The sequence below is a fragment of the Hyla sarda genome, chromosome 5, assembly GCF_029499605.1.
Source record: "Hyla sarda isolate aHylSar1 chromosome 5, aHylSar1.hap1, whole genome shotgun sequence".
NCBI classification, from domain to species: Eukaryota; Metazoa; Chordata; class Amphibia; order Anura; family Hylidae; genus Hyla; species Hyla sarda.
In genome coordinates, this window is record NC_079193.1 from 384,475,375 (window position 1) to 384,502,196 (window position 26,822).

The window sequence follows — 26,822 nt, forward strand, 5'->3', positions numbered from 1 at the left end:
TAATACAGGTAAAGAGTATAGAACATGTAATACCTCCCTGTACTGTAGGGGGCGCTACCAGACACCAGTCAGTGCATACACTTCAGTAATACAGGTAAAGAGTACAGAACATGTAATACCTCCCTGTACTGTAGGGGGCGCTACCAGACACCAGTCAGTGCATACACTTCAGTAATACAGGTAAAGAGTACAGAACATGTAATACCTTCCTGTACTGTAGGGGGCGCTACCAGACACCAGTCAGTGCATACACTTCAGTAATACAGGTAAAGAGTACAGAACATGTAATACCTCCCTGTACTGTAGGGGGGGCTCAGTATGAATACATCCCTGGATTATCTGCACAGGGACATCTTTTCAGGTCTTAATAGATTTTGGATACAGAGTTCAGAGTAAAAATGATAAAACAATTCTGAAGCTGCACTGACCAATGGTTGGTTGCATCTATTTTGGATACATTATTAAGAACCTACAGTGATTGCTTTTATACTTCAAGTTGTGCGAATTGTGAGGATTTCCAGAGGAACGAGAGAACTATTGAGGGACATAATACAGTATAATGTGACATTACAGGGATATTCCATAATACAGCTGTGCTGCTTTATACAGGATTACCGCAAAAACATAGAAGATTAGCTGCTCAGGACAATCACAAGCAGATTTATCGCTCTCAGGGGCCCTAAGGAGAGGAGTCGGGTGCAGGCGTCTGTAGGTCACAGCGCGGAGCACATTATACTGTGGCTTTATTAGGTCACTAGGTGATTCCTGGGACATCATTGTAGGTTTTACGTTCACTCTAAAGGTTCCCACTAAGAACCCAACCTTTATATATATATATATATATATATATATATATGTGTGTGTGTATATTATGGAGATTAGCTCCGTAGAGCCAGGCAAATAACAGCAAAAACCACAGTCAGAGACAGGGACATGGAAGTAGCATTTAACCAGGGCTTCTCCTTTCTTAATTTTTTATTACAGCCTTCACACGAGGCACAAATACATTATAAATACTGCGAGAACACCACTAACTATACAGAAACTGTCCCCGTCCATACAGGTGGCTTCCTACCAGCCACCCAACACCACAACTAACAAATGTGTTACACAGACCCTTTTATAAGGTCCCAGCCTTTAGGAATAAACCAACAATCCAAGAGTCTGGTTCCTCTCAGTCTTATTTCACAGACTGACTCTTACCTAGTTTTAAAGGGGTACTCCGGTGGAAAACTTTATTTTTATTTTTTTAAATCAACTGGTGCCAGAAAGTTAAACAAATTTGTAAATTACTTCTATTAAAAAATCTTAATCCATCTAGTACTTATTAGCTGCTGAATACTAGAGAGGAAATTATTTTCTTTTTGGAACACAGAGCTCTCTGCTGACATCACGAGCACAGTGCTCTCTGCTACATCTCTGTCCATTTTAGGAACTGTCCAGAACAGCATATGTTTGCTATGGGGATTTTCTTCTACTCTGGACAGTTCTTAAAATGGACAGAGATGTCAGCAGAGAGCACTGTGGTCAGGATGTCAGCAGAGAGCTCTGTGTTCCAAAAAGAAAACCATTTCCTCTGTAGTATTCGGCAGTTAATAAGTACTGGAAATATTAAGATTTTTTAATAGAAGTAATTTACAAATTTGTTTAACTTTCTGGCACCAGTTGAGTTAAAAAAAAAAAGTCTTCCACAGGAGTACCCCTTTAAGGCACACTGCTGATCTGGGCTGATCTTAAAACCTACAGTGGCCCAGGGAAGGGGATGAATGGCCCATAAACTGCCTTTCATCCAATAAAATCAAGGTCCAATACCAGGAATTAGCAAAAGTGCCTAGCAAGCTGAATCTCACCAGGGATTAAAGGGTTTATCCACTATTTAACAAAATCTAGTATGCTGCTGGGGAGAATAAAAAAAAACGTGACCATGTTCCCCCGCAGGTCTATTTGGCTTCATCCAATCTCTGGCTCACCTCTCTTCTTCTGATTCGTGCTGAAGGACCTGTCAGCTCAGCCAATTCCTGGTCGTAGCTGTTTCTTGTCTCAGCCAGTTATTGGCTGACCCAGCAGGTCCTGCAGAAAGCAACTTATTCCGGAAGCAGGAAGAAAGTATGGGGGACTACATGGAGCCAAACAGGAGCAACGGGGGAGGGGGTGTTGGGGGGGACTTGGTTAGGTAAGTACTTTCCCCAGCTGCATTAGATTTTATAAAACAGTTAATATTTCCTTTAAAGAGGACCTGTGGCCAACCCCATAAAAATAAGCTTTACCATCATTAAATAGGGTACCCTAATCACACACTTTCTTGTTACACCCTTTCACCCTTTTTTTCCTCAGATATGAGGGTTTATAATTTGTCTGACAATTTAGGGAATCAGTCAAATGGGCGTGAACTTAATTTAACCCCTTAAGGACACAGCTAATTTCCACCTCATTGGGATTTTGGAGAGAGAATTTGGCTGGAATTGAAGGCCATGTGCGTTTACAAAGCCCCCATAGGGCCTGAACAGTGCCCCCCCCCATACATGTGACCCCATTTTGGAGACTACACCTCTCACAGAATTTAAAAAGGGGTGCAGTGAGCATTTACACCCCACTGGTGTTTGACAGTTCTTTGAAACATTTTTCATTTTCATGGACCACCGTTCAAAAAATCTAAATGCTCACTGCACCCCTTATTACATTCCGTGAGGGGTGTAGTTTCTAAAATGGGGTCACATGTATGGGGGGGAGGGGGGGTGTCCACTGTTCTGGCACCACGGGGGCTTTTTGTAAACGCACATGGCCTTCAATTCCAGCCAAAGTCTCTCTCCAAAGGCCCAATGGCGCTCCTTCTCTTCTGAGCCCTGTTGTGCGCCCGCAGAGCACTTTACATCCACATATGGGGTATTTATATACTCAGAAGAAATGGGGTTACAAATTTTGGGGGTTCTTTCTCCTATTACCCCTTGTGGAAAAAAAATTGGGGTAACCAAAGCATTTTAGTGAAAAAAAATTTTATTTCCATTTTTACGTCCAATTTTAATGAAAATTTGTCAAACACCTGTGGGGTGTTAAGGCACACTATTCCTCTTGTTACGTTTCGGGAGGGGTGTAGTTTCCAAAATGGGGTCACATGTGTTTTTTTTTTTGCGTTTATGTCAGAACCGCTGTAACTATCAGGCACCTCTGTGCAAATCACCAATTTAGGCCCCAAATGTATAAGGAGCTCTCACTCCTGAGCCTTGTTGTGCATCCGCAGAGCATTTTACATCCACATATGGGGCATTTCAGTACTGGTGTAGACCCCAAGTTTTCCATTTCATAAGGAATAAAAGGAGAAAAAGACCCCCAAAATTAAGGAGTACGGAAATACCCCATATGTGGCCCTAAACTGTTGCCTTTAAATACAACAGGGCTCCGAAGTGAGAGAGCGCTATGTGCATTTGAGGGCTAAATTAGGGATTTGCATAGGGGCGAACCCGGATACAAGCATTACAATTGCCTCCGCCACCACAAATACCCTACAGCAGTGTTTCCCAAACAGGGTGCCTCCAGCTGTTGCAAAACTCCCAGCACGCCTGGACAGTCAATGGCTATCTGGTAATGCTGGGAGTTGTTGTTTTGGCAACAGCTGGAGGCTCCTTTTTGTAAACACCGCCATACGAGATGTTTTAATTTTTATGGGGTGGGGAGACTGTGTAAGGGGTATATGTATATGTAGTGCTTTACCCTTTATTTTGTGTAGTGTAGTGTTTTTAGGGTACAGTCACACGGGCGGGGGGTTCACAGTGAGTTTCCCGCTGGGAGTTTGAGCTGCTGTGGAAAATTTGCAGCAGCTCAAACTTGCAGCAGAAAACTCACTGTAAACCTGCCCGTGTGAATGTACCCTGCACATTCACATGGGGCGGGTGCACAAACCTCTCCAGCTGTTGCAAAACTGCAACTCTCAGCATGGACTGACCAACCGTGCATGCTGGGAGTTGTAGTTTTGCCACAGCTGGAGGCACACTGGTGAGGAAACACAGAGTTAGCTAACAGACAAACTCAGTGCTTCCCCACCAGTGTGCCTCCAGCTGTCTCAAAACTACAACTCCCAGCATGCCAAGACAGCAGTTTGCTGTTTGTGCATGCTGGGAGTTGTAGTTATGCAACATCTGGAGGGCCACAGTTTAGAGACCACGGCACAGTGATCTCCAAACTGTGGCCCTCCAGATGTTGCAAAACTACAAATCCCAGCATGCCCACACAGCCATTTGCTGTCTGGGCATGCTGGGATTTGTAGTTTTGCAAGATCTGAAGGGCCACAGCTTAGAGACTCTTAACTGTGGTCCCCCAGACCTCCAGGCCACTTACCCAGATCGCAGTCGCCATGACATCAGGATCACCATGGGTGGGCAGAGCGGGGGAACTGAACTTTAACCACCCCCACCCCTCTTCTGCGTTTGGTCGGTCGCATCTGACCGATCAATCGCAGGGATAGGAGGGGTGGAACCCCTGCCACCTCACTCCTATCCCTTCAGGGGGACCAAGGCTGCGTCGGACAGCCTCAATCCACCCTATTTTTCAGGTCACCGGAGACCAGTATGACTCGGAATTACCGAGTCGCTGGTCTGAATTGATTGTCTCAGGCCCCCCCTCGGCGATTTGCCGGGATGAAGGAACAGGAGGGCGTATCAAGAATCTGTATAAAGGTGTGTGGTCATGTGATCAAGAGGCCCTAAACTATTAATAATACAATCTCATTTTTGTTGGGCTAGCCACAGGTGTTCTGTATTTCTGGATTTCCCATATCTCACTGTCCCATTGTCTCATTATAGCTATATACTTAATATTGTAAACTAATAATCCCGACATTGTTTTGTTTGCCAGTTTTTCCCAACCATGGAGTCTCTAGTTGTTGTTGGTTATTGACCCATTGCAAAATGATGAATGATATGATAAGGCAGCAGGAAGTCTTCTCAATAGTCGTCACAATAGTTTCCATCAAAACAAACTCCCTGCTGCCTTATCTAATGCGTCATAAATCTAATAAGCAGAAATACCAGTTCCCACCTTCACATCACTGATCTCGTTTCAGAGCTGACAGGGGGAGGAGGGATGAAAGCTTTCTGTATTGAGAACCTGTGAGGTCACATCCCAGCTAACAAAAGGAGAGGATGCAGCCGATATGGAAGATGGCTATCCGAGCATGCTGGGAATTGTAGTTTTGCAACAGCTGGAGGCACCCTGGTTGGAAAATACTACACTATGCGCTGTGCGTAACTTTTATTGATGGGCTGCTACAACTTTATTATTTTTAACACTTTTTCATGTATTTATTAAGTGATTCGGCTTCTTGCCTGGATTGCCTCTGTGAATGTAGAGCGTCAATGTGTTTATCAGAGGTGACAGGGATGGTATGAACTACAACAGAATATCAGAACAGAATCCATCTTCCTAGCACATTTCTTACACATTCTGGTTGTTTCAATCACCAGACGGTGCAGATAAGACAAGAATCTTCTGGGCATGTCAGCCTCACGCAGGACCAGGACGGCTTTCGCTGGCTGTTTCTGAGCCATGAAATGTGATGATTTCTGTTTTCCTGTCACTGAGGACATTTTAGCTATTTCTTTTACAGATGCTAAAATCGAAGACGCAAACGACAGCCACAATGGAGCGCGTGTTGGGAGCTGGAGATTAACATCTGTCTTATCGGCCTCTGTTCCTGAGAACAATGTACACAGTCCGGTGTTCAGAGCTTCAGAAAAACACACGGCGCTACACAAAAAGTATCGATCCCACCAATTCACGGGTTGCCTGCATAAAGGCCAAGATAAGGGCTGCGCCAGAACGTCCACCAGGGATAAAAGTGCCCATAAAAAAAAGAGAGAGAGAAAAAAACCTGCAAAGTGACCATGTTTTCTTATGGGGAAATAGCTGTAGAGTAGAAAATGTTCCTCGCCAGGCTTTTCTTCAGGATGCCCTCTATTCTCCATGGCCCTCCTCTGTATATTTACGAATAAATTTCATGAATGGCCGGCGATAAGGACGTCTGCAGACACCAGCAACAGATCAGCAGATAATTTACTAGGAGCAGAAACACAGGCATTGACCGGGGAGATCAATAACGCTCTGGTGGCAATGACCCTCCGTGACCTGTGTGAACGTCACCGCAGTCTGTGAACTGCTGCTGCTGTTTCTTCTAACAAATCCGAAGCAGGTCTCAACCCTTTATTCCTAAAGGACCCTAAGGGCCCATTCACACTACGGAATTTCCAATGTTCATTCTGTGGCGGAAATTCGGTAGTGTGTAAAGTGGAGCAGAATCCTATTGAAAGCAATGGGGGGCTGCTACACCGTATTTTCCACAGTGGAGCTCCAAACAGGGTTCCGCTTGGAAAATCCATATAGTGAATGAGCCCTAAAAAAGGGCGCAGAATGTGAATATGTTTAATCCATATTTACTTCTGTATTGGAGGGCTACCCAAAGCATGAAAACATTTTTTATATCTTATTTTTTTTCTTAATCTTAATACCTTATTTATCTTATCAATGTCTTATTTTTATTATCTTTATTTGAACCTTCAAAATTGTAAAGTGCTGCAGAATCTGTTGGCGCTATATAAGTAAATTTAAATATTATTATTCTGTATACTGTATTTAGTTTTGGATTGCAGAGCTTTTTCTAATATCTTAGCTCTGACCCCTGTTATGTTACAAGCCAAAGCCTGATGTAAAAGGCTCACCTGTTCTTCCTTTTCTTCCTGTAAACCCTCTGAGCGCCGGACCACCCCAAGTATTGAAGTCTAAGAAGCCCCTAGTCATCGCCCCTAACCCTCATTAGGTGGTGTGAATTTCTGCAGTAGGGCGCTACCAGGTTGTTACACTTCTCATGGCCACCGCTGAGACCGGCCATAACTACACAACACATGCTCTATTACTTTTTTTAATCTTGTATTGCAACGTCTGGGACACCGCAAGATACAATGGTTACACCAAACTTACTGGGGTCTACCAGGATTCTTTTTTGGAATCCATATACAGTGGTCCCTCAACATACGATGGTCATCCGTTCCAAATGGACCATCGTTTGTTGAAACCATCGTATGTTGAGGGATCCGTGCAATGTAAAGTATAGGACAGTGGTCTACAACCTGCGGACCTCCAGATGTTGCAAAACTACAACACCCAGCATGCCTGGACAGCCGTTGGCTGTCCGGGCATGCTGGGTGTTGTAGATTTGCAACATCTGGAGGTCCGCAGGTTGAAGACCACTGTTAGAGGAAGTTGTACTCACCTTTCCCCACCGCTCCGGACCGTCAACGCTCGTCACTGCTGCCCGGGATGTCGCTGTCCATCGCTGTCGCCGCGTCCCTGAGGTGTCCCCGACGCTCCGGCAAGGCCTCTGCTTCCCCGGCATCCTCGCTCTCCGTCGCCGCCATCACGTCGATACGCACGCCGCTCCTATTGGATGATGGAGCGCAGCGACGTGATGACGACGATGGAGAGCGCCGACGATGCAGGGGATCCCGGAGAGGACGCGCCGGAGCCCTAAGGACAGGTAAGTGATCGTCAGCGGACCACACGGGGCACCGTAAACGGCAATCCGGCGGCAGCTGAAGAAGTCAGCGCTGAGGGATAGCCGTTTATGCGATGGCCCTGACATACAAAAGCATCGTATGTTGATGCCGCCTCTGAGAGGCCATCGTATGCTGAAATGATCGTATGTCGGGGCCATCGTAGGTCGGGGGGTCACTGTACAAAGTCCATAAAGTGTTGTAAATATAGGATCTGTGGTGGTAGATCCATTATGCAATGTATATAGTGTTGTAAAGACAACGTTTTATACAGTTGTTATGATAACTACAGGCGGTACAGTCTTTACCACTTTTGGGGCTACATTCCTCATTTCTGTGGTAGAATAAGGCGCGGTGACCTCTCCATGTCCACAGTGTGGGTCACTTTGTGTTATTCGTCTTCCATCTTCTGATGTGTGCGACGCCTCTGTTGTGCTTCCAGCTCGGAGTGTCTCCTGATCACACAGCAGGACATGTGAGGCGCCATCGTACACAAGACGCACGTGTCTCTCGCTCTCTCTAAAAGCTGTCGGCAAGTTTGGAGGCGAGAGACGAGCGTGACAAGGACTCCACCGGGAGAGGTTACTCCTCAGACCTTACAGAGGAGCAGGAATCGGGAAGACTGAGAGGAGTGCCCCCCCCCCCCCAGTCCTGGACATACAGTATATAGTAAATGTGATTGTTCCTCTACAGAACCTTCTGGATCCCAGTGATGGAGCCGCTTCGTCCTTATGAATTCATATACAACAGTGATCTCCAACCTAACGCTCTCAAGCAAAACGACATGAAGTATTAGGTGCCACAGGTTGGAGATTACAGCTACACAACATACTGAGACCCTCCCCTCCCCGTGGACTGATTTTGTTCTTCAGTAACTTCCAATTCAAGTGATGGGGGGGGATTTATCATTTCCTGCACCAGATTGGCACGGATGGCCCAAAGTTTTTACTCAACATTTTTTTAGTTCTGACTATAAAGACAATGGACCAAAGGGGGCGCCCTACTAGACTTAATATTACCCAACAGACCTGACCAGAGGGGGCGCCCTACTAGACTTTATATTACCGAACAGACCTGACCAGAGGGGGCGCCCTACTAGACTTATTATTAACCAACAGACCTGACCAGAGGGGGCGCCCTACTAGACTTAATATTAACAGACCTGACCAGAGGGGGCGCCCTACTAGACTTAATATTAACAGACCTGACCAGAGGGGGGCGCCCTACTAGACTTAATATTAACAGACCTGACCAGAGGGGGCGCCCTACTAGACTTAATATTAACAGACCTGACCAGAGGGGGCGCCCTACTAGACTTAATATTAACAGACCTGACAGAGGGGGCGCCCTACTAGACTTAATATTAACAGACCTGACCAGAGGGGGCGCCCTACTAGAGTTAATATTAACAGACCTGACAGAGGGGGCGCCCTACTAGACTTAATATTAACCAACAGACCTGACCAGAGGGGGGCGCCCTACTAGACTTAATATTAACAGACCTGACCAGAGGGGGCGCCCTACTAGACTTAATATTAACAGACCTGACAGAGGGGGCGCCCTACTAGACTTAATATTAACAGACCTGACAGAGTAACTAATGTGCAGGTAAAAGGACACCTAGGAAATAGTGACCATAATATAATACATTATAACTTGTTCTTCAATAAGGGAATCTCTCAAGGGGCCACAAAAACAATGAACTTTAGGAAGGCAAAGTCCGATCAACTCAGAGATAATAACAATATAAAATGGGAGAATGTCCTCAAAAACAGGAATACTGACACTAAATGGGAGACTTATAAAAATATCTTAAATTCTCACTGTAAGATGAATTTATGGGAATAAAAGGGTCAGAAATAAAAGAAAACCAATATGGATGAATAAGAGCGTTAAGGGGGTGATAAATGACAAAAAATAAAGCATTTAAACTACTAATATAGGACGGCAGTGAAGAAGCATTAAAAAGCTATAGAGAAAAATGTAAAATATGTAAAAAATAGATAAAAGCCACAAAAATAGAGACAGAAAGACTTATTGCCAAAGAGAGTAAAACTAACCCCAAACTGTTCTTTAACTATATAAATAGCAAAAAGGTCAAAAATGAAAGTGTTGGCCCTTTAAAAAATGACGAGGAAGAAATTATAAACGGGGATCAGGAAAAAGCAAATATATTAAACAAATTCTTCTCCACTGTATTCACCGAGGAAAATGAAATGCCAGGTGAAATACAGCGAGATAAGGTAAACTCCCCTGTACAGGTCACCTGTCTAACCCAGGAAGAAGTACAGGTCACCTGTCTAACCCAGGAAGAAGTACAGGTCACCTGTCTAACCCAGGAAGAAGTACAGTGCCGCCTACAAAAATCAAAATAGACAAATCGCCAGGTCCAGATGGCGTTCATCCCAGTGTTCTAAAGGAATTAAGTAATGTAATAGACAGACCCCTATTTTTAACATTCAGGGACTCTATAGTGACAGGGTAGGTTCCACAAGACTGGCGCATGGTAAATGTGGTGCCAATATTTAAAAAGGGGCCAGGTGACCACGGGAATTAAAGACCTGTTAGTTTAACCTCCGTGTATGTAAATTGTTTGAGTGTTTTCTAAGAGATGCTATTTTGGAATATCTTGATAAAAATAAATGTATGACCCCATATTAGCATGGCTTTATGAGGGATCGGTCCTGTCACCTGATCAGCTTTTATGAGGAGTGGAGCTCCAGACTTGACATGGGGCAATAGCTGGATGTCATATATCTGGATTTTTCCAAAGCATTTGATACGGTGCCACATAAAAGGTTGGTGCATAAATTGAGAAGGATTGGGCTGGGGCAAAATGTGTGTAAGTGGGTAAGTAACTGGCTCGATGATAGGAAACAGAGGGTGGTTATTAATGGTACTTATTCTGATTGGGTGACAGTTACTAGTGGGGTACCACAGGGGTCCGTCTTGGGTCCAGTCCTATTTAATATATTCATTAATGACCTTGTAGAGGGGTTGAATAGTAAAGTAGCAATCTTTGCAGATGATACTAAACTCTGAAAGTGGTAAACACAATAGAGGACAGTGCACTGTTACAAATAGATTCGGATAGGTTGGAAGTTTGGGCTGGGAAGTGGCAGATAAGGTTCAACACTGATAAATGTAAGGTAAATGCACATGGGGAGGAAAAATCCGGGCTGGGATTATGTATTTAATGGGAGAACACTTGGGATGACGTGGAAAAGGACTTGGGAGTCTTAGTTAACAGTAAATTTAGCTGTAGTGACAAGGGTCGGGCAGCTGCTGCCAAGGCAAATAAAATCATGGGGTGCATCAATAGGGGCATAGATGCCCACGACAAGGAAATAATTCTACCGCTGTACGAATCACTAGTCAGACCACACGTAGAATACTGTGTACAGTACTGGTCAGACCACACATAGAATACTGTGTACAGTACTGGTTAGACCACACATAGAATACTGTGTACAGTACTGGACACCAGTGTACAAGAAAGATATAGTGGAGCTGGAGAGGGTTCAAAGACGGGCAACCAGGGTCATACGAGTAATGGAGAGGACTACAGTACCCAGAAAGATTATCAGAATTAAACGTTATTTAGTTTAGAAAAAAGAAGACTTAGAGGAGACCTAATAACTATGTATAAATAAAGGTATTTATCTGGGTATACCACGCACCGGCCTATAACACGCACCCTCATTTTACCAAGGATATTTGGGTAAAAAAAAGTTTTTTACCCAAATATCCATGGTAAAATGAGGGTGCGTGTGTGCGCGTATATACCCCGATACACCTCCAGGAAAGGCAGGGGGAGAGAGGCCGTCGGTGCCCGATTCTCTCCCCCTGCCTTTCCTGGGGTCTAGAGCCCTGCTGCCGGCCCTTCTCACCCCCTGGCTATCGGCGCCGCTGCCCGTTCTGTCCCCCTGACTATCGGTACCGGCGCCCCATTGCCGGCGCCGATAACCAGGGGGAGAGAAGCGTCGCCGACAGCCAGGGGGAGAGTAGGGGCAGCAGCACCCATTGCCGGCGCCGCTGCCCTGTTGCCTCCCCCCATCCCCGGTGGCATAAATACCTGTTGTCGGGGTCGGGTGTGCGTCCCCTGCGACCGGCATTATCGGCTAATCGGCAAGGTAATTGCCGATACCAATAATGCCCAAAATCGTGATTATCGTCCGATAATATTGGCCATACCGATAATCGGCCGATCCCTAATCAGGACAGTACAGAGATGTCTCCCATGATCTATTTATACCCAGGACTGTATATATAACAAGGGGACATCCTCTAAGTCTAGAGGAAAGAAGGTTTCTACACCAGCACAGACGGGGATTCTTTACTGTACGAGCAGTGAGACTGTGGAATTCTCTGCCTGAGGAGGTGTCATGGTGAACAGTGTAAAAGAATATAAAGGGGTCTGGATGCATTTTTTGAGAATAATATCATTACAGGTTATGGATTCTAGATTTATAGGGACAGAACGTTGATCCAGGGATTTATTCTGATGCCATATTTGGAATCGGGAAGGAATTTTTACCTCTAGTATGAGGGTTTTTTGCCTTCCTCTGGATCAACTCAACTCAGTAGGGACTCATTAGGGTTATAGATTGAACTTGAGGGTATTTTTTCAACCTTATGAACTATGTTACTATCATTGTGCGTCTCTTAAGAACTATCCCAGTCACTGATTCTGGTGCATGAAGTTTAACATGTAATCTGTTCTGGCACTGAATCATGTGATCTGTGACACGATATCTGTGACTGCCAGGATAGGCGTGATACAGGATAAGCGGGACACAAGCTCCTGTAATAGATGATTGCAGGCGAGAGGCTCATATGAATACAGAGCACCAAGGAGGCGGCAAACTAGAGGAAATCATTCCCTTTGCCCTCAGGTCTTCTTCAATTCCCGTCAATGTCCCAGCAATTGTTCCCACCTATAAAATCACGAGCCGAACTACAAAGAGTCAGTGGAAAGCGTCAGCCCCGATCTTCTACTCCGCTGGTTATTTTATTAATCTTGCATTAGAGGAAATTCCTTGAGATCAGCATCATATCGAGCAGTCGCCGCAGCTAGATGAAGAAAAGGGCAAGACGGTGCAGCCAGCGAGACGCCGACAGATCCATTTACATGTTATCGCTAACTCATCTTCTCACACCTTAATCCATCTCTACCACAGTCTGTATCACATCCAGAATGAAATGACTGTAGGGGTTCACAAACTTTCTATGACATTATAACAAATCGAAGGTGTAGGAGATTAATCGCTTTCGTTCAGTCCATATATTCACGAAAAGTAAGGATATCACAATGCCGCTAATGTGAGCTAGTCTACAGCACAGAGTACTACTTACCTGATGCAACAGCCGCACAGAGGAATAGATGGAGATGGTATTGTAAAAGTATTTGAATAGATGGTAAAGCACATAAGGATATTTTCACTCCAATTCTCTGCAATGATCGTTGTGTTTAAATAATATCAGTAATTAAGACTTATCAATCTACCTGTCTGGGTTCTTTATAGCAACCAATCACAGCTCAGATTTTATTTCTCAAATTGCTTTGGTAAAATGGAAAAAAAAAGTTAAATAAAGTAAAATAAAGTTAAGCTTTGACTGGTTCCTATGGAAAAACCCAGACAGTTTTTTTGCCTTCAGACAGATCGATAAATTTGGGCCAATGTATAAATACTGCATGTAAATGTGAGCCAATAGTGATGAGAACTGCTAGAGAGTAAAAATATAGCTGCTGCGGTAACACTATGTGCAGGGCCAGATCAAGACGTCGGACATATAAAGGGGTACTCCGCCCCTAGACATCTTATCTCCTATCCAAAGATAGGGATAAGATGTCTGATCGCGGGGGTCCCGACGCTGTGGACCCCCGTGATCTCTCCTGCAGCACCCCCGTTCATGAGCTGTATGGAGCGAAGATGGCTTTGTGGCTGATGACGGGCAATACAGGGGCCGGGGATATAGTGACGTCACAGCTCCGACACATGCTCGTGAATGACACCCCGCCCACTCAATGCAAGTATATGGGAGGGCCAGCCGTCACGCCCCCTCCCATAGACTTGCATTGAGGGGGCGGGCCGTGATATAACGGCTCCACCCCCTCGTGACGTTGCGTCCCACCCCCTCAATGCAAGATACTCTCGCCCCTGTATCGCCCGTCATCAGCCACGGAGGTGCTGCAGGAGAGATTGCGAGGGATCCCTGCGATCAGACATCTTATCCCCTATCCTTTAGATAGGGGATAAGATGTCTAGGGGCAGAGTACCCCTTTAAACCCTCAGCTTGACATGTACACAGAAATCATGATACCAAGTGGACCCGGCATGTGCCCAGGTTTCTCATGTCCCCTTACTATGTGCAAAAATTCCCATTGTACATACAATACAAAGAAATGCAAAAAATAAAGTGCAACAGGTCATAGAACTTCACAACTAAGTGCAGAGAGGAGACAGTAAAGAAGAGTCATTACCTAACTCTGTCCATGTCCTCGGCGGTGAGACACGTCCTTCTCCGGCGCACACATCCTCCCATTATAAGATAACACACTATGCAGTACAAGTATTAATAGGACGCAGCGACACACTATAGGTTATTATCGTAGACAAACAAGCTGGAGAATGGACAGTAAGGCAGCAGGACAGCGGGTGGAGACACACAGGGCGGATTAGATGTGGTTTAGTAGAAACGTTCACTGACCAGAGGACACCTAAATATCCCTATTGTTTGCTGCATATGTCGTCAATGTGAGCGGTGTGGATGTCAATAGGAAAAAAAAACTTTTCACATGTCCTTGGGACAACCCAAAACTTTTTATTGGTCGGGGGCTGAGTAATAAACCCGGACTGATGACAAAAATAAGCAGGGAGAGAAGTGCGCTGCCGCGTGTTTCTCTCCTCGCTCTGTGTCTATAAGGCTGGGTTAAAGGGGTATTCCAGGCCAAACCTTTATTTTATATATATATATATCAACTGGCTTCAGAAAGTTAAACAGATTTGTAATTTACTTCTATTAAAAAATCTTAATCCTTCCAATAGTTATTAGCTTCTGAAGTTGAGTTGCTGTTTTCTGTCTAACTGCTCTCTGATGACTCACGTCCCGGGAGCTGTGCAGTTCCTATGGGGATATTCTCCCATCATGCACAGCTCCCGGGACATCATCATTGAGCAGTTAGACAGAAAACTTCAGAAGCTAATAACTATTGGAAGGATTAAGATTTTTTTTAATAGAAGTAATTTACAAATCTGTTTAACTTTCCGGAGCCAGTTGATATATAAAAAAATGTTTTGCCTGGAATACCCCTTTAACACTGTGGAATTTCTGGGCAGAATTTCTGCCGAAGATCGAGCCGGCGGCACTAGGACCACACGGACTACATTGCCGTCCCCATAGATGGCAATGCCTTTCTGAGCAGATATCCCAAAAGATCCACCCAGAAATGCATTACAGTCTATGGGGCAGCAATGCAGTCTGCTCGGTCCTAGTGCCGCAGGCTCGATCTCCGGCAGAAATTCTGCAATGTGAACCCAGCCTAAGACAGTGTTTCCCAACCAGGGTACCTCCAGCTGTTGCAAAACTACAACTCCCAGCATGCTCGGACAGCCAAAGGCTGTCCGAGCATGCTGGGAGTTGTAGTTTTGCAACAGCTGGAGGCACCCTGGTTGAGAAACACTGCTATAAGACCTGGAGGGCCTTATAAACTTACATGAGTCTGCGCAGGTCACATGACACAGAGATAGGAGAGAACAAGCTAAGCGTGCGCTTATTCCGTCTCGCTCTCCTATTGGTCAGGGTCTGAACACTGAGACCCTGACTGATCAAAAAAGTCAGGTCTCTAAAAAATATCAATTTTTTTATTTAATGACAGGGTCCACTTAACTCATTCATATAAAATGCAAATATTATCAGAGCTGCTCACTTTACATCAGATTGTAGGGCAGCCCTAAGTAGCTTTCAGAAAGCAGATGCCACAAAGGCAGTCTGTACTCTGTACGGAGGCCACAAGACTAAGCCTAACCCCGCAAATAGGAGCAAAATCCACAGTGTCCTATAAGCAGAGACACAGCGACCCCACTGGGCTAAATGCAGGAGCGGACCTCAGTTCCCATTGGTGACAATGACTGCCCCCCCCCCCATCTGTGTGCCAAGGGGCTGAGTGTACAAATACACACATGGGCATCCTAAAAATGCTGTCATTTAAAGGGGTACTCCGGTGGAAAACTTTATTTTTTTTTTTAAACATCTGGTGCCAGAAAGTTAAAGGGGTTATCCAGGAAAAAACTTTTTTTTATATATCAACTGGCTCCAGAAAGTTAAACAGATTTGTAAATTACTTCTATTAAAAAAAAATCTTAATCCTTTCAGTACTTATGAGCTTCTGAAGTTAAGGTTGTTCTTTTCTGTCTAAATCCTCTCTGATGACACCTGTCTCGGGAAACGCCCAGTTTAGAAGAAAATCCCCATAGCAAACCTCTTCTAAACTGGGCGGTTCCCGAGACAGGGGTCATCAGAGAGGATTTAGACAGAAAAGAACAACCTTAACTTCAGAAGCTCATAAGTACTGAAAGGATTAAGATTTTTTTAATAGAAGTAATTTACAAAACTGTTTAACTTTCTGGAGCCAGTTGATTATATATATATATAAAAAAAAGTTTTTTCCTGGATAACCCCTTTAAACAGATTTCTAAATTACTTCTATTAAAAAAATGTAATCCTTCCAGTACAGAGGAAATTCTTTTCTTTTTGGAACACTGCTCTCTGCTGACATCTCTGTCCATTTTAGGAACTGTCCAGAGCAACATATGTTTTCTATGGGGATTTTCTCCTACTTTGGACAGTTCTTAAAATGGACAGAGGTCAGCAGAGAGCACTGTGCTCGTGATGTCAGCAGAGAGCTCTGTGTTCCAAAATAAAAAAAAATTTCCTCTGTAGTATTCAGCAGCTAATAAGTACTGGAAGGATTAAGATTTTTTTAATAGAAGTCATTTACAAATCTTTTTATCTTTCTGGTACCAGTTGATTTAAAATTTAAAATAACGTTTTCCACCGGAGTACCCCTTAAAGGGGTCTGTTATAGTTATCCAAGGTTATCCAAGGGGCCAAGTTCCCCTTCACATATACCTGGTCATGTGGCTTTTGTTCTCTCTGGCATTGTGTAGAAACAATGGAGGGAAAGTGATGACAGAACTGATCCCATGATCTCCTCCGAGCGCAGGATTGATCAGTCGCAGTATTTTTCTGTCAGACTATGGACACTGAACTGATCTAAACAGTGTCAGGCATAACTGATGTATATGGCCTGACAGCACCTTTTCTTTATTTTCAAGCCATTCTCACTAAAGTATATATACCTCGCCACCTTTGTTGCCCAAAAATACCGGCCATGCTAATTTGCATAATTTATATATGCGTGACATCACAGGATACGCATATGTTGTGGACATTTTGTCCTTTTTTGACCCCTATAACTTTTCTATTTCTCCTTATACGGCCTGTGTGAGGGATCGTTTTTTGGGCCCCGATCTGTAGTTTTTTAACGGTTCCATTTTTGTTTCGATGGGACTTTTTGATCAACTTTTTTTTTTTTTTTATTAAATTCGGGAGTTGCAGTTAGTTACTAACTACAACTCCTAGCATGCCTTGATACAGCTTGTGGCTCAGAAACTGCCCCAAACGAAAACTACAACTCCCAGCATGTTGGACTATATAGTTGTAAATAGTATAGGTCAGTGTTTCCCAACCAGAGCTCCTCCAGCTGTTGAAAAACTACAACTCCCAGCATTCCCGGACAGCCAACGGCTGTCCGGGCATGCTGGGAGTTGTAGTTTTGCAACAGCTGGAGGGGCTCTGGTTGGGAAACACTGGTACAGGTTATAGCGCAACATTCCGGGAGTTGGAGGATTGGTTGGAAAAATACCAGCCATTGCATTGCCGGTAGTTTTAATCTAAAAATACCGGCCAGGTGGCAACCCTAACCTCAACCCCTATGATGCACAGCAGAGAGAGCAGCACGTGGGGTTGGGTTCTTAGAAGGGATCTGCATCATGGCGTCTGGTCATCTACATTAAGTCAGGTTTCTGGGTCAGTGCAGACCAGGGTGAGAGAGAAGTAACACAGAAAGCTGGAGGCGGTTATTCTAAAGGGGGAAGCTACTACGGAAACGTCTCTTCACCCTACCATCACGATCTTCAATATAAGGCTTTGGTTTCTTTCTCATTTTAGATTTCTTCGTTCTTTCCAGAAGTTCTTTTATGTGACGATTCACTGGGGAACAAACAAAATGATGAACACAATGGAACATGGTAGAGGCACAAGACAAATATGACAGGAGCTCAGGAGACCCAAAGGGTGGACACCTGGGACTGTACCGTCTCCATACACACCGCATGGAGATACAACAGATACCTGGAGCTGCAAGGACAAAGGATCAGGAGAGATCTGTATACTCACCCCTAGGACCACCCTGACATACGCCTCTGATGTCCACCATACAGAGGATCAGACATAGATGAAATACTACATCACCCAGCAATGCACCACAAAAACAGTAGGAGGGCTAATGGGGACCAGCTCAGTTGTAAATGCAGGTCTATATATACATATGGATAAACATGACCTGATCTGGTGCATTGTGGGAGATGTAGTATATAGATAAAACAGTCACGGCGAAGAAGTGATATATAACATATGGATATCCCTACATGTACGGGCCATTAGACCTCTCAGTATATACAGATATACAAAGATGGATCCTACATAACGGAATACTGAACCTGTCAGCCCGGAGAGGGTTATGAGGCTCACATGGCGCATTGATACAATAAACACATAAGATCTTTATATCCATCACCGGCCAGCGTGCTGCACAGATAAACTATTTCATATGTTAACATTGGCAAAGGACACTAACTCTGAGAACCTCCTGCAATCCAGGGACAATGATGTGTAAAGTCTAGGAGTCTGGTATTACCCTAGAGCAGTGGTCTTCAACCAGCGGACCTCCAGATGTTGCAAAACTACAACTCCCAGCATGCCCGGACAGCCAACGGCTGTCCGGGCATGCTGGGAGTTGTAGTTTTGAAACATCTGGAGGTCCTCAGGTTGAAGACCACTGCCCTAGAGGAAAACCTGGAACCTCACAAACAGAAGCAATGAGGAGATCCTTCTCTACACTTAGGGTGCGTTCACACTGCGGAATCTCTGCTCGCTGAATTCCTCGAGCGGAGATTCCACCTGGCGGCCGCCGCCGAGGATGCTTTGGCGCTAGGGCCGCGGGGCACTGAGCCGTCACCATTGACGGCTATGCAGCGCTCGCGGAATCCGCGCAAAGAATGAACATGTCCTTTTTCTGCGCGGAACAATTTCAGCGGCGGAATTGTCCGCCGCCGAAATTCCATAGTGTGAACGGGTCTGGCGGAGACCCATTCACAATAATGTTAAGTTCACACCGCGGGAATTCCGTAGTGTGAACGCACCCTTACAATGAAACGTTATATTCTGTTCCTTGATTATCCATAACATTAAGGGGTACTCCCATTATATATAGTGATGGTGTAATGTTAGGATATGGTCCACCATGCGAGAGGATAGATCTCAGCGCTAGAGCAGAACTTCACCCCCCTCACAAGTTTTCATGCTAAGGATCCAAGTGAAGTGAATGGGGTTCCAGCTCCCCTCTCTAAGATCCAGGCGCACGGATCCAGGTGCAAGGCACGTAATAGCATGCACCCGAAACGCGTCCAGCGGTCTCTGTTTCGCAGCATTATGTGAGCATATTGTTTTAAAAGAGCTTCAGTAAAGACCCAAGGATTATACCAAGAGCGCTGGATCATCTGTTTATTCTTTAAATGACTGCACTGGGGTTGTCTTTGGTTGGATGGGATTTGGATTTCAGCTGGAAACAAACATCATGTCTGGAAATCTACATAAAAGAATATCCTAATAAAGTCGAGACACTGAGTTTGAGGTCAGCATCAACCTTGGGGGAAATTTACAACAATAGCTGCACAATGTGGCCACAATATGGGCACACGCAATGATCCTGACTGGCTACCACCACCTCTCGTCTCAGACGGTATACTTCAGAGACGCGGAGGAGCGAAGAGCTGGGAGACGGACAGGTAAGAACGACAAGAACTTTACTGCTCCCAAAACAAGCCTGTTAACTGGGTAAATAAGAAATTTAAACCAGTGTCTGATCTATTTCTCTCAACGTGATGAATAACAAAATTAAGGCTACTTTCCCACTGCCGTCACGCCCTGTCCAGAATGGCCATTAAGTTCTCTCTTTTTTTTTGCCTTTAATGGCCGTTATCTGGACAGGGCACAACAAGCAAAAACAGGTCCGGATGGATCCCATTATAGTAAATGGGGTCTGTCCGGTGGCCATTGTTTTGTAGCGGGAGTAGCAGGAGAAAAAGACGGCACAAGCAGTATTTTCTTCTCCCGCTATTCTCCCCGGCTCCCCCGATGGGCGCCACACTGCTGTGTCCTAACGGTCGTGTACAGAAGCCTTACGAAGTCAATTTTAAGACCTGTCTACTACTGCCCCAATCATCCGCTCACACAGGACGGACTCTGATGTGCCAAGAAATTGGCATCTGCAAAATTCTGCTGGTTCACATGAATTCAGAGGGGTGGATGATGTCACCAGGACTGAACAGCATCACCCTGATGGGACAAGGAGCTCCTCATAATAATCGGATCATTTACAGATAAAATTTCCCTTTTTCTTCTTTACACCTTGTGTCTAGATGTTATTTACAGAGTATCTGGGCTTAATATTAGTAGGAGGCAATAAATGAGATAAAGAAAATATGGAGGCACCTGACAAAAAAATACCCTAGTATACAGCCCCAAAGGAAAACGAGGAGTCTGATGAACCAGAGTCCGTAAACATGTAGCGGTAACACGGTAGGGATTGGAAAAGAAGCAGTCACAAGTATACAATAATGAAGAGAACCAGCAAACTCCCCGCGTCCTATGACCACATCATATGGAGACCAATGAAGGGTGCTGGGAGAGGGACGGGAGGCTCAGAGGCTACAAACCGGTAAGTTACGTGCAAGTGCACTCCTTCCGGCATGAATCTTACCGGTTTGTAGTCTCTGAGCCTCCCGTCCCTCTCCCAGCACCGGTCTCCATATGATGTGGTCATAGGACGCGGTGATAGATGTTATATGTCAGATCCTGTTCCCATCACTGGTACCCTGGTGGGACAGCCGAAGCACGCATACTGTCATAGGCTCAGTTCACATTGCCATTGTGCTCAATCTCATTAAGGGCCCCTTCAGCTCTTTTTTCTTTTCAGACGGCCCCAAAAATGGGTCGGAGTAGAGCTGGGCGGTATGACCAAAAATGTGTATCACGGTATTTTTGGCGGTTCCACGGTATATAACGGTATTTCTCTCTCCTCCCCCCCAAAATCGTGTGACCCGTGAGCGCTTTTCTGCTTCTCCCCCCCAGCGCTGCGCTGTCCCCATCGGGGAACTAATCACATCACCCGCAAGCGCTGCCTTCCTCGTCCTCCTGTTTGTTGCGGGCCGCTGGTGCAGGAAATCTGTACTGTATCCCTATGCCCGGGCTACAAAAGATAAACAAAATAAACTTTAACTCACCTTCCTACGTCGGAGAGCTGTCAGCCTATCACCGGCCGCAGTGATGTTCCGCCTCGGTGATAGGCTGAGCCCACTGTCATGTAAGAAGCCGGCCAGAGCTCCTTACATGACAGTGAGCTCAGCCTATGACCGGCCGAGGCGGAACATCGCTGTGGCAGGTGATAAGCTGACAGCTCTCCAAAGTTCCCGTCCCCAGAAGCAGGTGAGGCCGGTACCTGACCAACGGGGCAAGGTGAGTTAAAGTTTATTTTGTTTATCTTTTGCAAGCCGGGCATAGGGATACAGCATAAAGTACAGATTTCCAGCGGCCCCCAACAAACAGGAGGACGAGGAAGGCAGCGCTTGTGGGTGACGTGAGTAGTTCCCCGATGGGGACAGTGCCGCGCTGGGCTGATAATTAATTGGGGGGAGAGAAGCATAACAACGCTCGCGGGTCACATATGATTAGTTCCCTGATGTGGGGGCAGCGCTGCGCTGGGCTGATAATTAATTGGGGGGGAGAGAAGCATAACAGCGCTCGCGGGTCACATATGATTAGTTCCCTGATGTGGGGGCAGCGCTGCGCTGATAATTAATTGGGGGGGAGAGAAGCATAACAGCGCTCGTGGGTCACATATGATTAGTTCCCTGATGTGGGGGCAGCGCTGCGCTGATAATTAATTGGGGGGGAGAGAAGCATAACAGCGCTCGTGGGTCACATATGATTAGTTCCCTGATGTGGGGGCAGCGCTGCGCTGGGCTGATAATTCATTCCCAAGGGGGAGGGGCCAAACCGGTATTGCGGTATGGGGAAAAATTCATATCATGCAGGACAAAAATTTCGGTATTCGGTATGAGCCGGAATACCGCCCAGCACTAGGTCGTAGCACAACGGACTCCACCGGGTCTCAACGAATCCCCCTAACTAAAAAGGGGTCTGTCGGGGATCCAGTAATTCTCCATCATTCTGACGACTTGCAGATGGAGCTCCATATAACAGAGCCCGACGGCAATGTGAACAAGCCCTTACATCATCTCCTCTACAGATCAGATCAGCTTCATTTCACTGCAAAGTCCCCAAGACTCCCAAAAGGCTCTGGACTTGGACACAGAGTAGCTGGCACTCAGAAAGTAGAACAAAAGCGGGCCATACAAGTTAGAGCAGTGTTTCCCAACCAGGGTGCCTCCAGCTGTTGCAAAACTACCACTCCCAGCATGCCTGGACAGCCAACGGCTGTCCGGGCATGCTGGGAGTTGTAGTTTTGCAACAGCTGGAGGCACCCTGGTTGGGAAACGCTGCATTAGATATATGGCAGCCAAACACCGGCAGGACCGGCCCAAGATGGAAGGAAGAGAGAACAATAGGCACGTTGGGAAGATAAGCTGGAGGAGTATAGCAGCAGCTCCCCCTCCTTCAGAACACATGCACACTTGGCTGAGCTGAGTATGCATATGTTTGGGCGCATTGACAACCATTTCATGTGTATTGCCATTGTAGGCTCTATAGGAAAACCACAGAGGGCAATGTAAATATCAGGTAGCATGGAGACTCAGTGGTTAAAGGGGTATTCCACTGGAAAACATCTTTTTTAAATTAATTAATTAATTTATTTTTTACATGAACTGGTGCCAGAAAGTTAAACAGATTTGTAAATTACATATATTTAAAAATCTTAATCCTTCCAGTACTTATCAGCTGCTGTATACTACAAAGGAAATTCTTTTCTTTTTGAAATGTCTTTTTTGTCTGACCACAGTGCTCTCTGCTGACACCTCTGTCCATGTCAGGAACTGTCCGGAGCAGGAGAAGTTTGCTACTACGCTGGACAGTTCCTGACATGGACAGAGGTGTCAGCAGAGAGCACTGTGGTCAGACAGAAAAGAACTACACAACTTCCTGAGCAGCTGAAAAATACTGGAAGGATTAAGATTTTTTAATAGAAGTAATTTACAAATCTGTTTGCACTTTCTGGCACCAGTTTATTTAAAAAAAATGTTTTTTTCCAGTGGAGTGCCCCTTTAACTATTAACTGGGGTCCTGGTTCTGAATCCAACCACAGGTAACATCTTTATGTTCTCACCGGTGTCTTTGGGGTCCCCAGTTTCCTACCAAACTCACAAAAACCTATAGAGTAAAAGACTTTGTGTGTCTGATACAGGGAAATAAACTGTGAGGGACTGATGTGAATAGAGACAATCTCCACCACAGCAGTGTGAACAAGGTGTAAAAGCTCACTCAGCATGTGCTCCCAGTCAGACTGGTTTGAGTGGCATTGGGGCCGCTCTGCCAGTGGGTTGTTCCCCCTGTGCACTGGTGTTGCGGCGGTGGTGGTCGCCACCCAGTGCTACGCCATTTTATTGCTAGGGACGTTAGGGTGGCCTTGACGTGGTGAGTGGGCTAGTACTTTTTAATCAAAATGTATAATAACATAATAACAACCTGTTAGTTTTTTAATTTATGCTGAAAAGCCAGTAGATCAAAATACATCTATGTATGTATGTATGTATGTATGTATGTGTATATATATATATACATATATATATATATATATATATATATATATACACACACACACACACATATGCATATATATACACACACACACACGCATATATATATACACACACACACACATATGCATATATATACACACACACACACACACACGCATATATATACACACACACACACGCATATATATACACACACACGCATATATATATATATATATATATATATATATATATATATATATATAGAGTAGTTAGGAGTAGCCGTATTAGTCCAGTGATGCAAAAAGCAAAATCATCGGTAGTTGCAGTATCTTGTAATACCTTTTTTATTGGACTAACAAGATTTTGTAGAGGAGGAATCCCGAAAGCTTGTCTCTACAAAATCTTGTTAGTCCAATAAAAAAGGTATTACAAGATACTGCAACTACCGATGATTTTGCTATATATATATATATATATATATATATATATATATATATATATATATATATTTATATATATATACACACACTATCTATGTACGTACGTACGTACGTACGTACGTACGTACGTACGTACATATATATACACACACACATATGCAAGTGTTTCCCCAACCAGTGTGCCTCCAGGTGTTGCAAAACTACAACTCCCAGCATGCCCGGACAGCCTTTGGCTGTCCAGGCACGCTGGAAGTTGTAGTTTTGCAACACCTGTAGGCATCCTGGTTCGGAAACACTGACATACGCCATAATACATATTCAGCTGAAAAAACACTGGGTCAGTCCCTGGTGCTGGAACATAAAACATCCTAGGGCCGTGGTCTTCCACCTGCGCCTTTCCAAAAAGACTCTTTCAGGCCACTTCCTCATAGTTTGTTTGATTTATTGAGGTGGAACCTTATTCGGCTTCACACCACCCATAGAGCTGGGATCCCTCCCTCTCATATTAGATAGAACGATATGACATATACATCACTGGATTATGATGATGGCCATTAGTTCTTACCTTTTGTATCGTTCACCGGGTCCATGTGTCGATATATATATCCCTCCAAATAAGAATGAAATTTAGGAGTTGGTGGGAAAAAGGCCAAACAAATGGTCATTAGCTCCCAGCCCCGGGCCAGGCTTTCATAGCGGAAGTTCTCGGTGGTCTGGCGGCACAGTTGGATGTAAAGCTCGTCCCTCAGTCCTTGCATGCTCCACCCTTTGGTGGCGATCTCTAAGGCGACGCTGAGCTGGTCTGTCTTGGATCTGCGGTCTCCCATGTACATCTGAATGAGCTTGAATATCTCGCAGGCCTCCTTCTTGACGTTGCGGTCAGAAGTCATTATCATGGGCTTCTTAATGGACTCGCTACTCCAGGCCAGCATGTTGGCAATGGACACCTTCCGCCGGAACAGACCCTGCGTGTGTTTGTTGAAATGCTTGGAGGCCCAGTTCTCGATATCGGTCTCAGAAGAAGGTTTCCTCAAGGTGAAGGTCGGGAAGACACAGCTGGAACTGGGCATCATGTTCCTGTTGTTTCGACTATTCTCGAACTGAGCGCAGGCACCGAGGTCTTCAGACTACGAGACAATAGACAAGAGAAGGAGTTTTAGCATTAGTGCATGTTACATTGGCTTCTAATTTTAACTCCGATCTGCGACTCTGTATCAGATCATCGTCTGACTTCAGAACACACGAAACTCATTTCAGTAATTGCTTTTTCACAAAAGATTATATTTTTTTTTTACAAAAAGTATTTTTTAATGGGAAAAGACAAGAGTATAGAGAGCATAGAGGACTGTACAGAGGGGGAGTCATCATTGCGGGACCCAGAACGTCACTGCCGTGTCATGTGATCACATTCTGTCACCAGAAAAACGTGCCGTGTCCCATTTAACAAATCAATTTGTTTCGGGGCGAGAAAGACGGGACATCAGATTAGTCACTGAATAAAGTTCTGCAACCATCGAATGTATTTTCCCACACTTTTCATGATCTCAGCTCACTGTTAAATAAAAAATAGGGTCTGAAAAAGCTTATATTTTAGCTGAAAACACTGACCCAATAAAAGGGGAATTTTTCGTAAATCCTGAAAAAGCTAATTTTTAAGCTGGAAATACTGACCCCAAAAAAGGGAAATTTTTCATATATTGAAAAAAATATGAATGTATGTATGCACAAATGCCATTTTATTATTAAGTTTAATAAAAACATCAAAAGTAAAAACAACAACCTTTTTTTTGCCCCATTATTTGAGATGCAAAATGACCATTTTATGGTTAATAAAAAAAGAAAAAAGTAGAAAATTAAAGTGTAAACAAAGCCCTAAAATGGGTCAGAGCTCTGCTAAGGTACTGAATGTATTTTTTCCTACATTTCTCTCCTCTGTATTATAAAGCAGCTGGCAAGTACTGGAAGGATTAAGATTTTTTAATAGAAGTCATTTCCAAATCTGTTTAACTTTCTGGAGCCAGTTGATATGGGAAAAAAAAAGTTTTTTTCCTGGAATACCCCTTTAAGTTGATACAGATGACGGCTATCAGGGAATAAGTACCAATGCTCAATAAGCATAGATCCTACTCATTCTATGATAATTCTTTTTTAATTGTTAGGCGTTATCTAATATATGATCAGATGATACTTTAAATAGTATGTCACCTTTCTCTTTTTCTTTGTTGTTTTTCCTGTCTTTCTTGTTGTTTATTTGTATTTGAAAAATTCTAATAAAAAAAAAATCTCTCGAACATTTTCGTGTCATGATGTTTTATTCTAAGGATTTACAACCTCAATGTCCTCAATAATACAATGTTCATTATATAAAGATATATAAAATAATAATATGTTTTCAAAGTTGGCTGATTCCATTTTGGCCAGATGCAGGGGCATAACCATCAGGGGGAAATGCTAAATGGGCTAAATACCTTTGGATTGTTTGAAAAAAATAAAACAAAACACAATGTCTAATCGTGAGCAGTGCGGACAGTCCCAGGACCTCGGGAGGAGGAGACTTTCATAGTAAGCTCTGATGATGTAACTGCCCATATATGTATATATCGCTTCTCGGCCTTTTGGCTAAGATCAAGTGTAGTATCTGTTCTTATCAGTTTCATGCTGGTGGCAGGCGACGCCGGTGTGGGGCTGGTGGGGATGGGTGCTGCATGGTAGGGAGCAGGTGTACCGGGGCGTTCCCGGGC

The 26,822-nt window shown here is 44.5% G+C and overlaps 1 protein-coding gene and 1 pseudogene across 3 annotated transcripts in view; one reads left to right on the forward strand and one right to left on the reverse strand.

The window, feature by feature from the left end:
• Positions 1-26,822, reverse strand: part of ARHGAP39 (Rho GTPase activating protein 39) — a 303,636-nt gene that overhangs the window by 121,120 nt on the left and 155,694 nt on the right. For 2 of the 3 annotated variants that reach the window (XM_056522932.1, XM_056522930.1), the window contains exons 4-5: positions 24,647-25,208; positions 17,727-17,813 (exon numbers count right to left, since the gene is read on the reverse strand). In XM_056522932.1, coding sequence (XP_056378907.1) covers positions 17,727-17,813; positions 24,647-25,208 — 649 coding nt within the window. The remainder of the gene's footprint in view (positions 1-17,726; positions 17,814-24,646; positions 25,209-26,822) is intronic. The other variant, XM_056522931.1, reaches the window with a different exon arrangement.
• LOC130275232 (U2 spliceosomal RNA) lies at positions 26,681-26,788 on the forward strand (annotated as a pseudogene).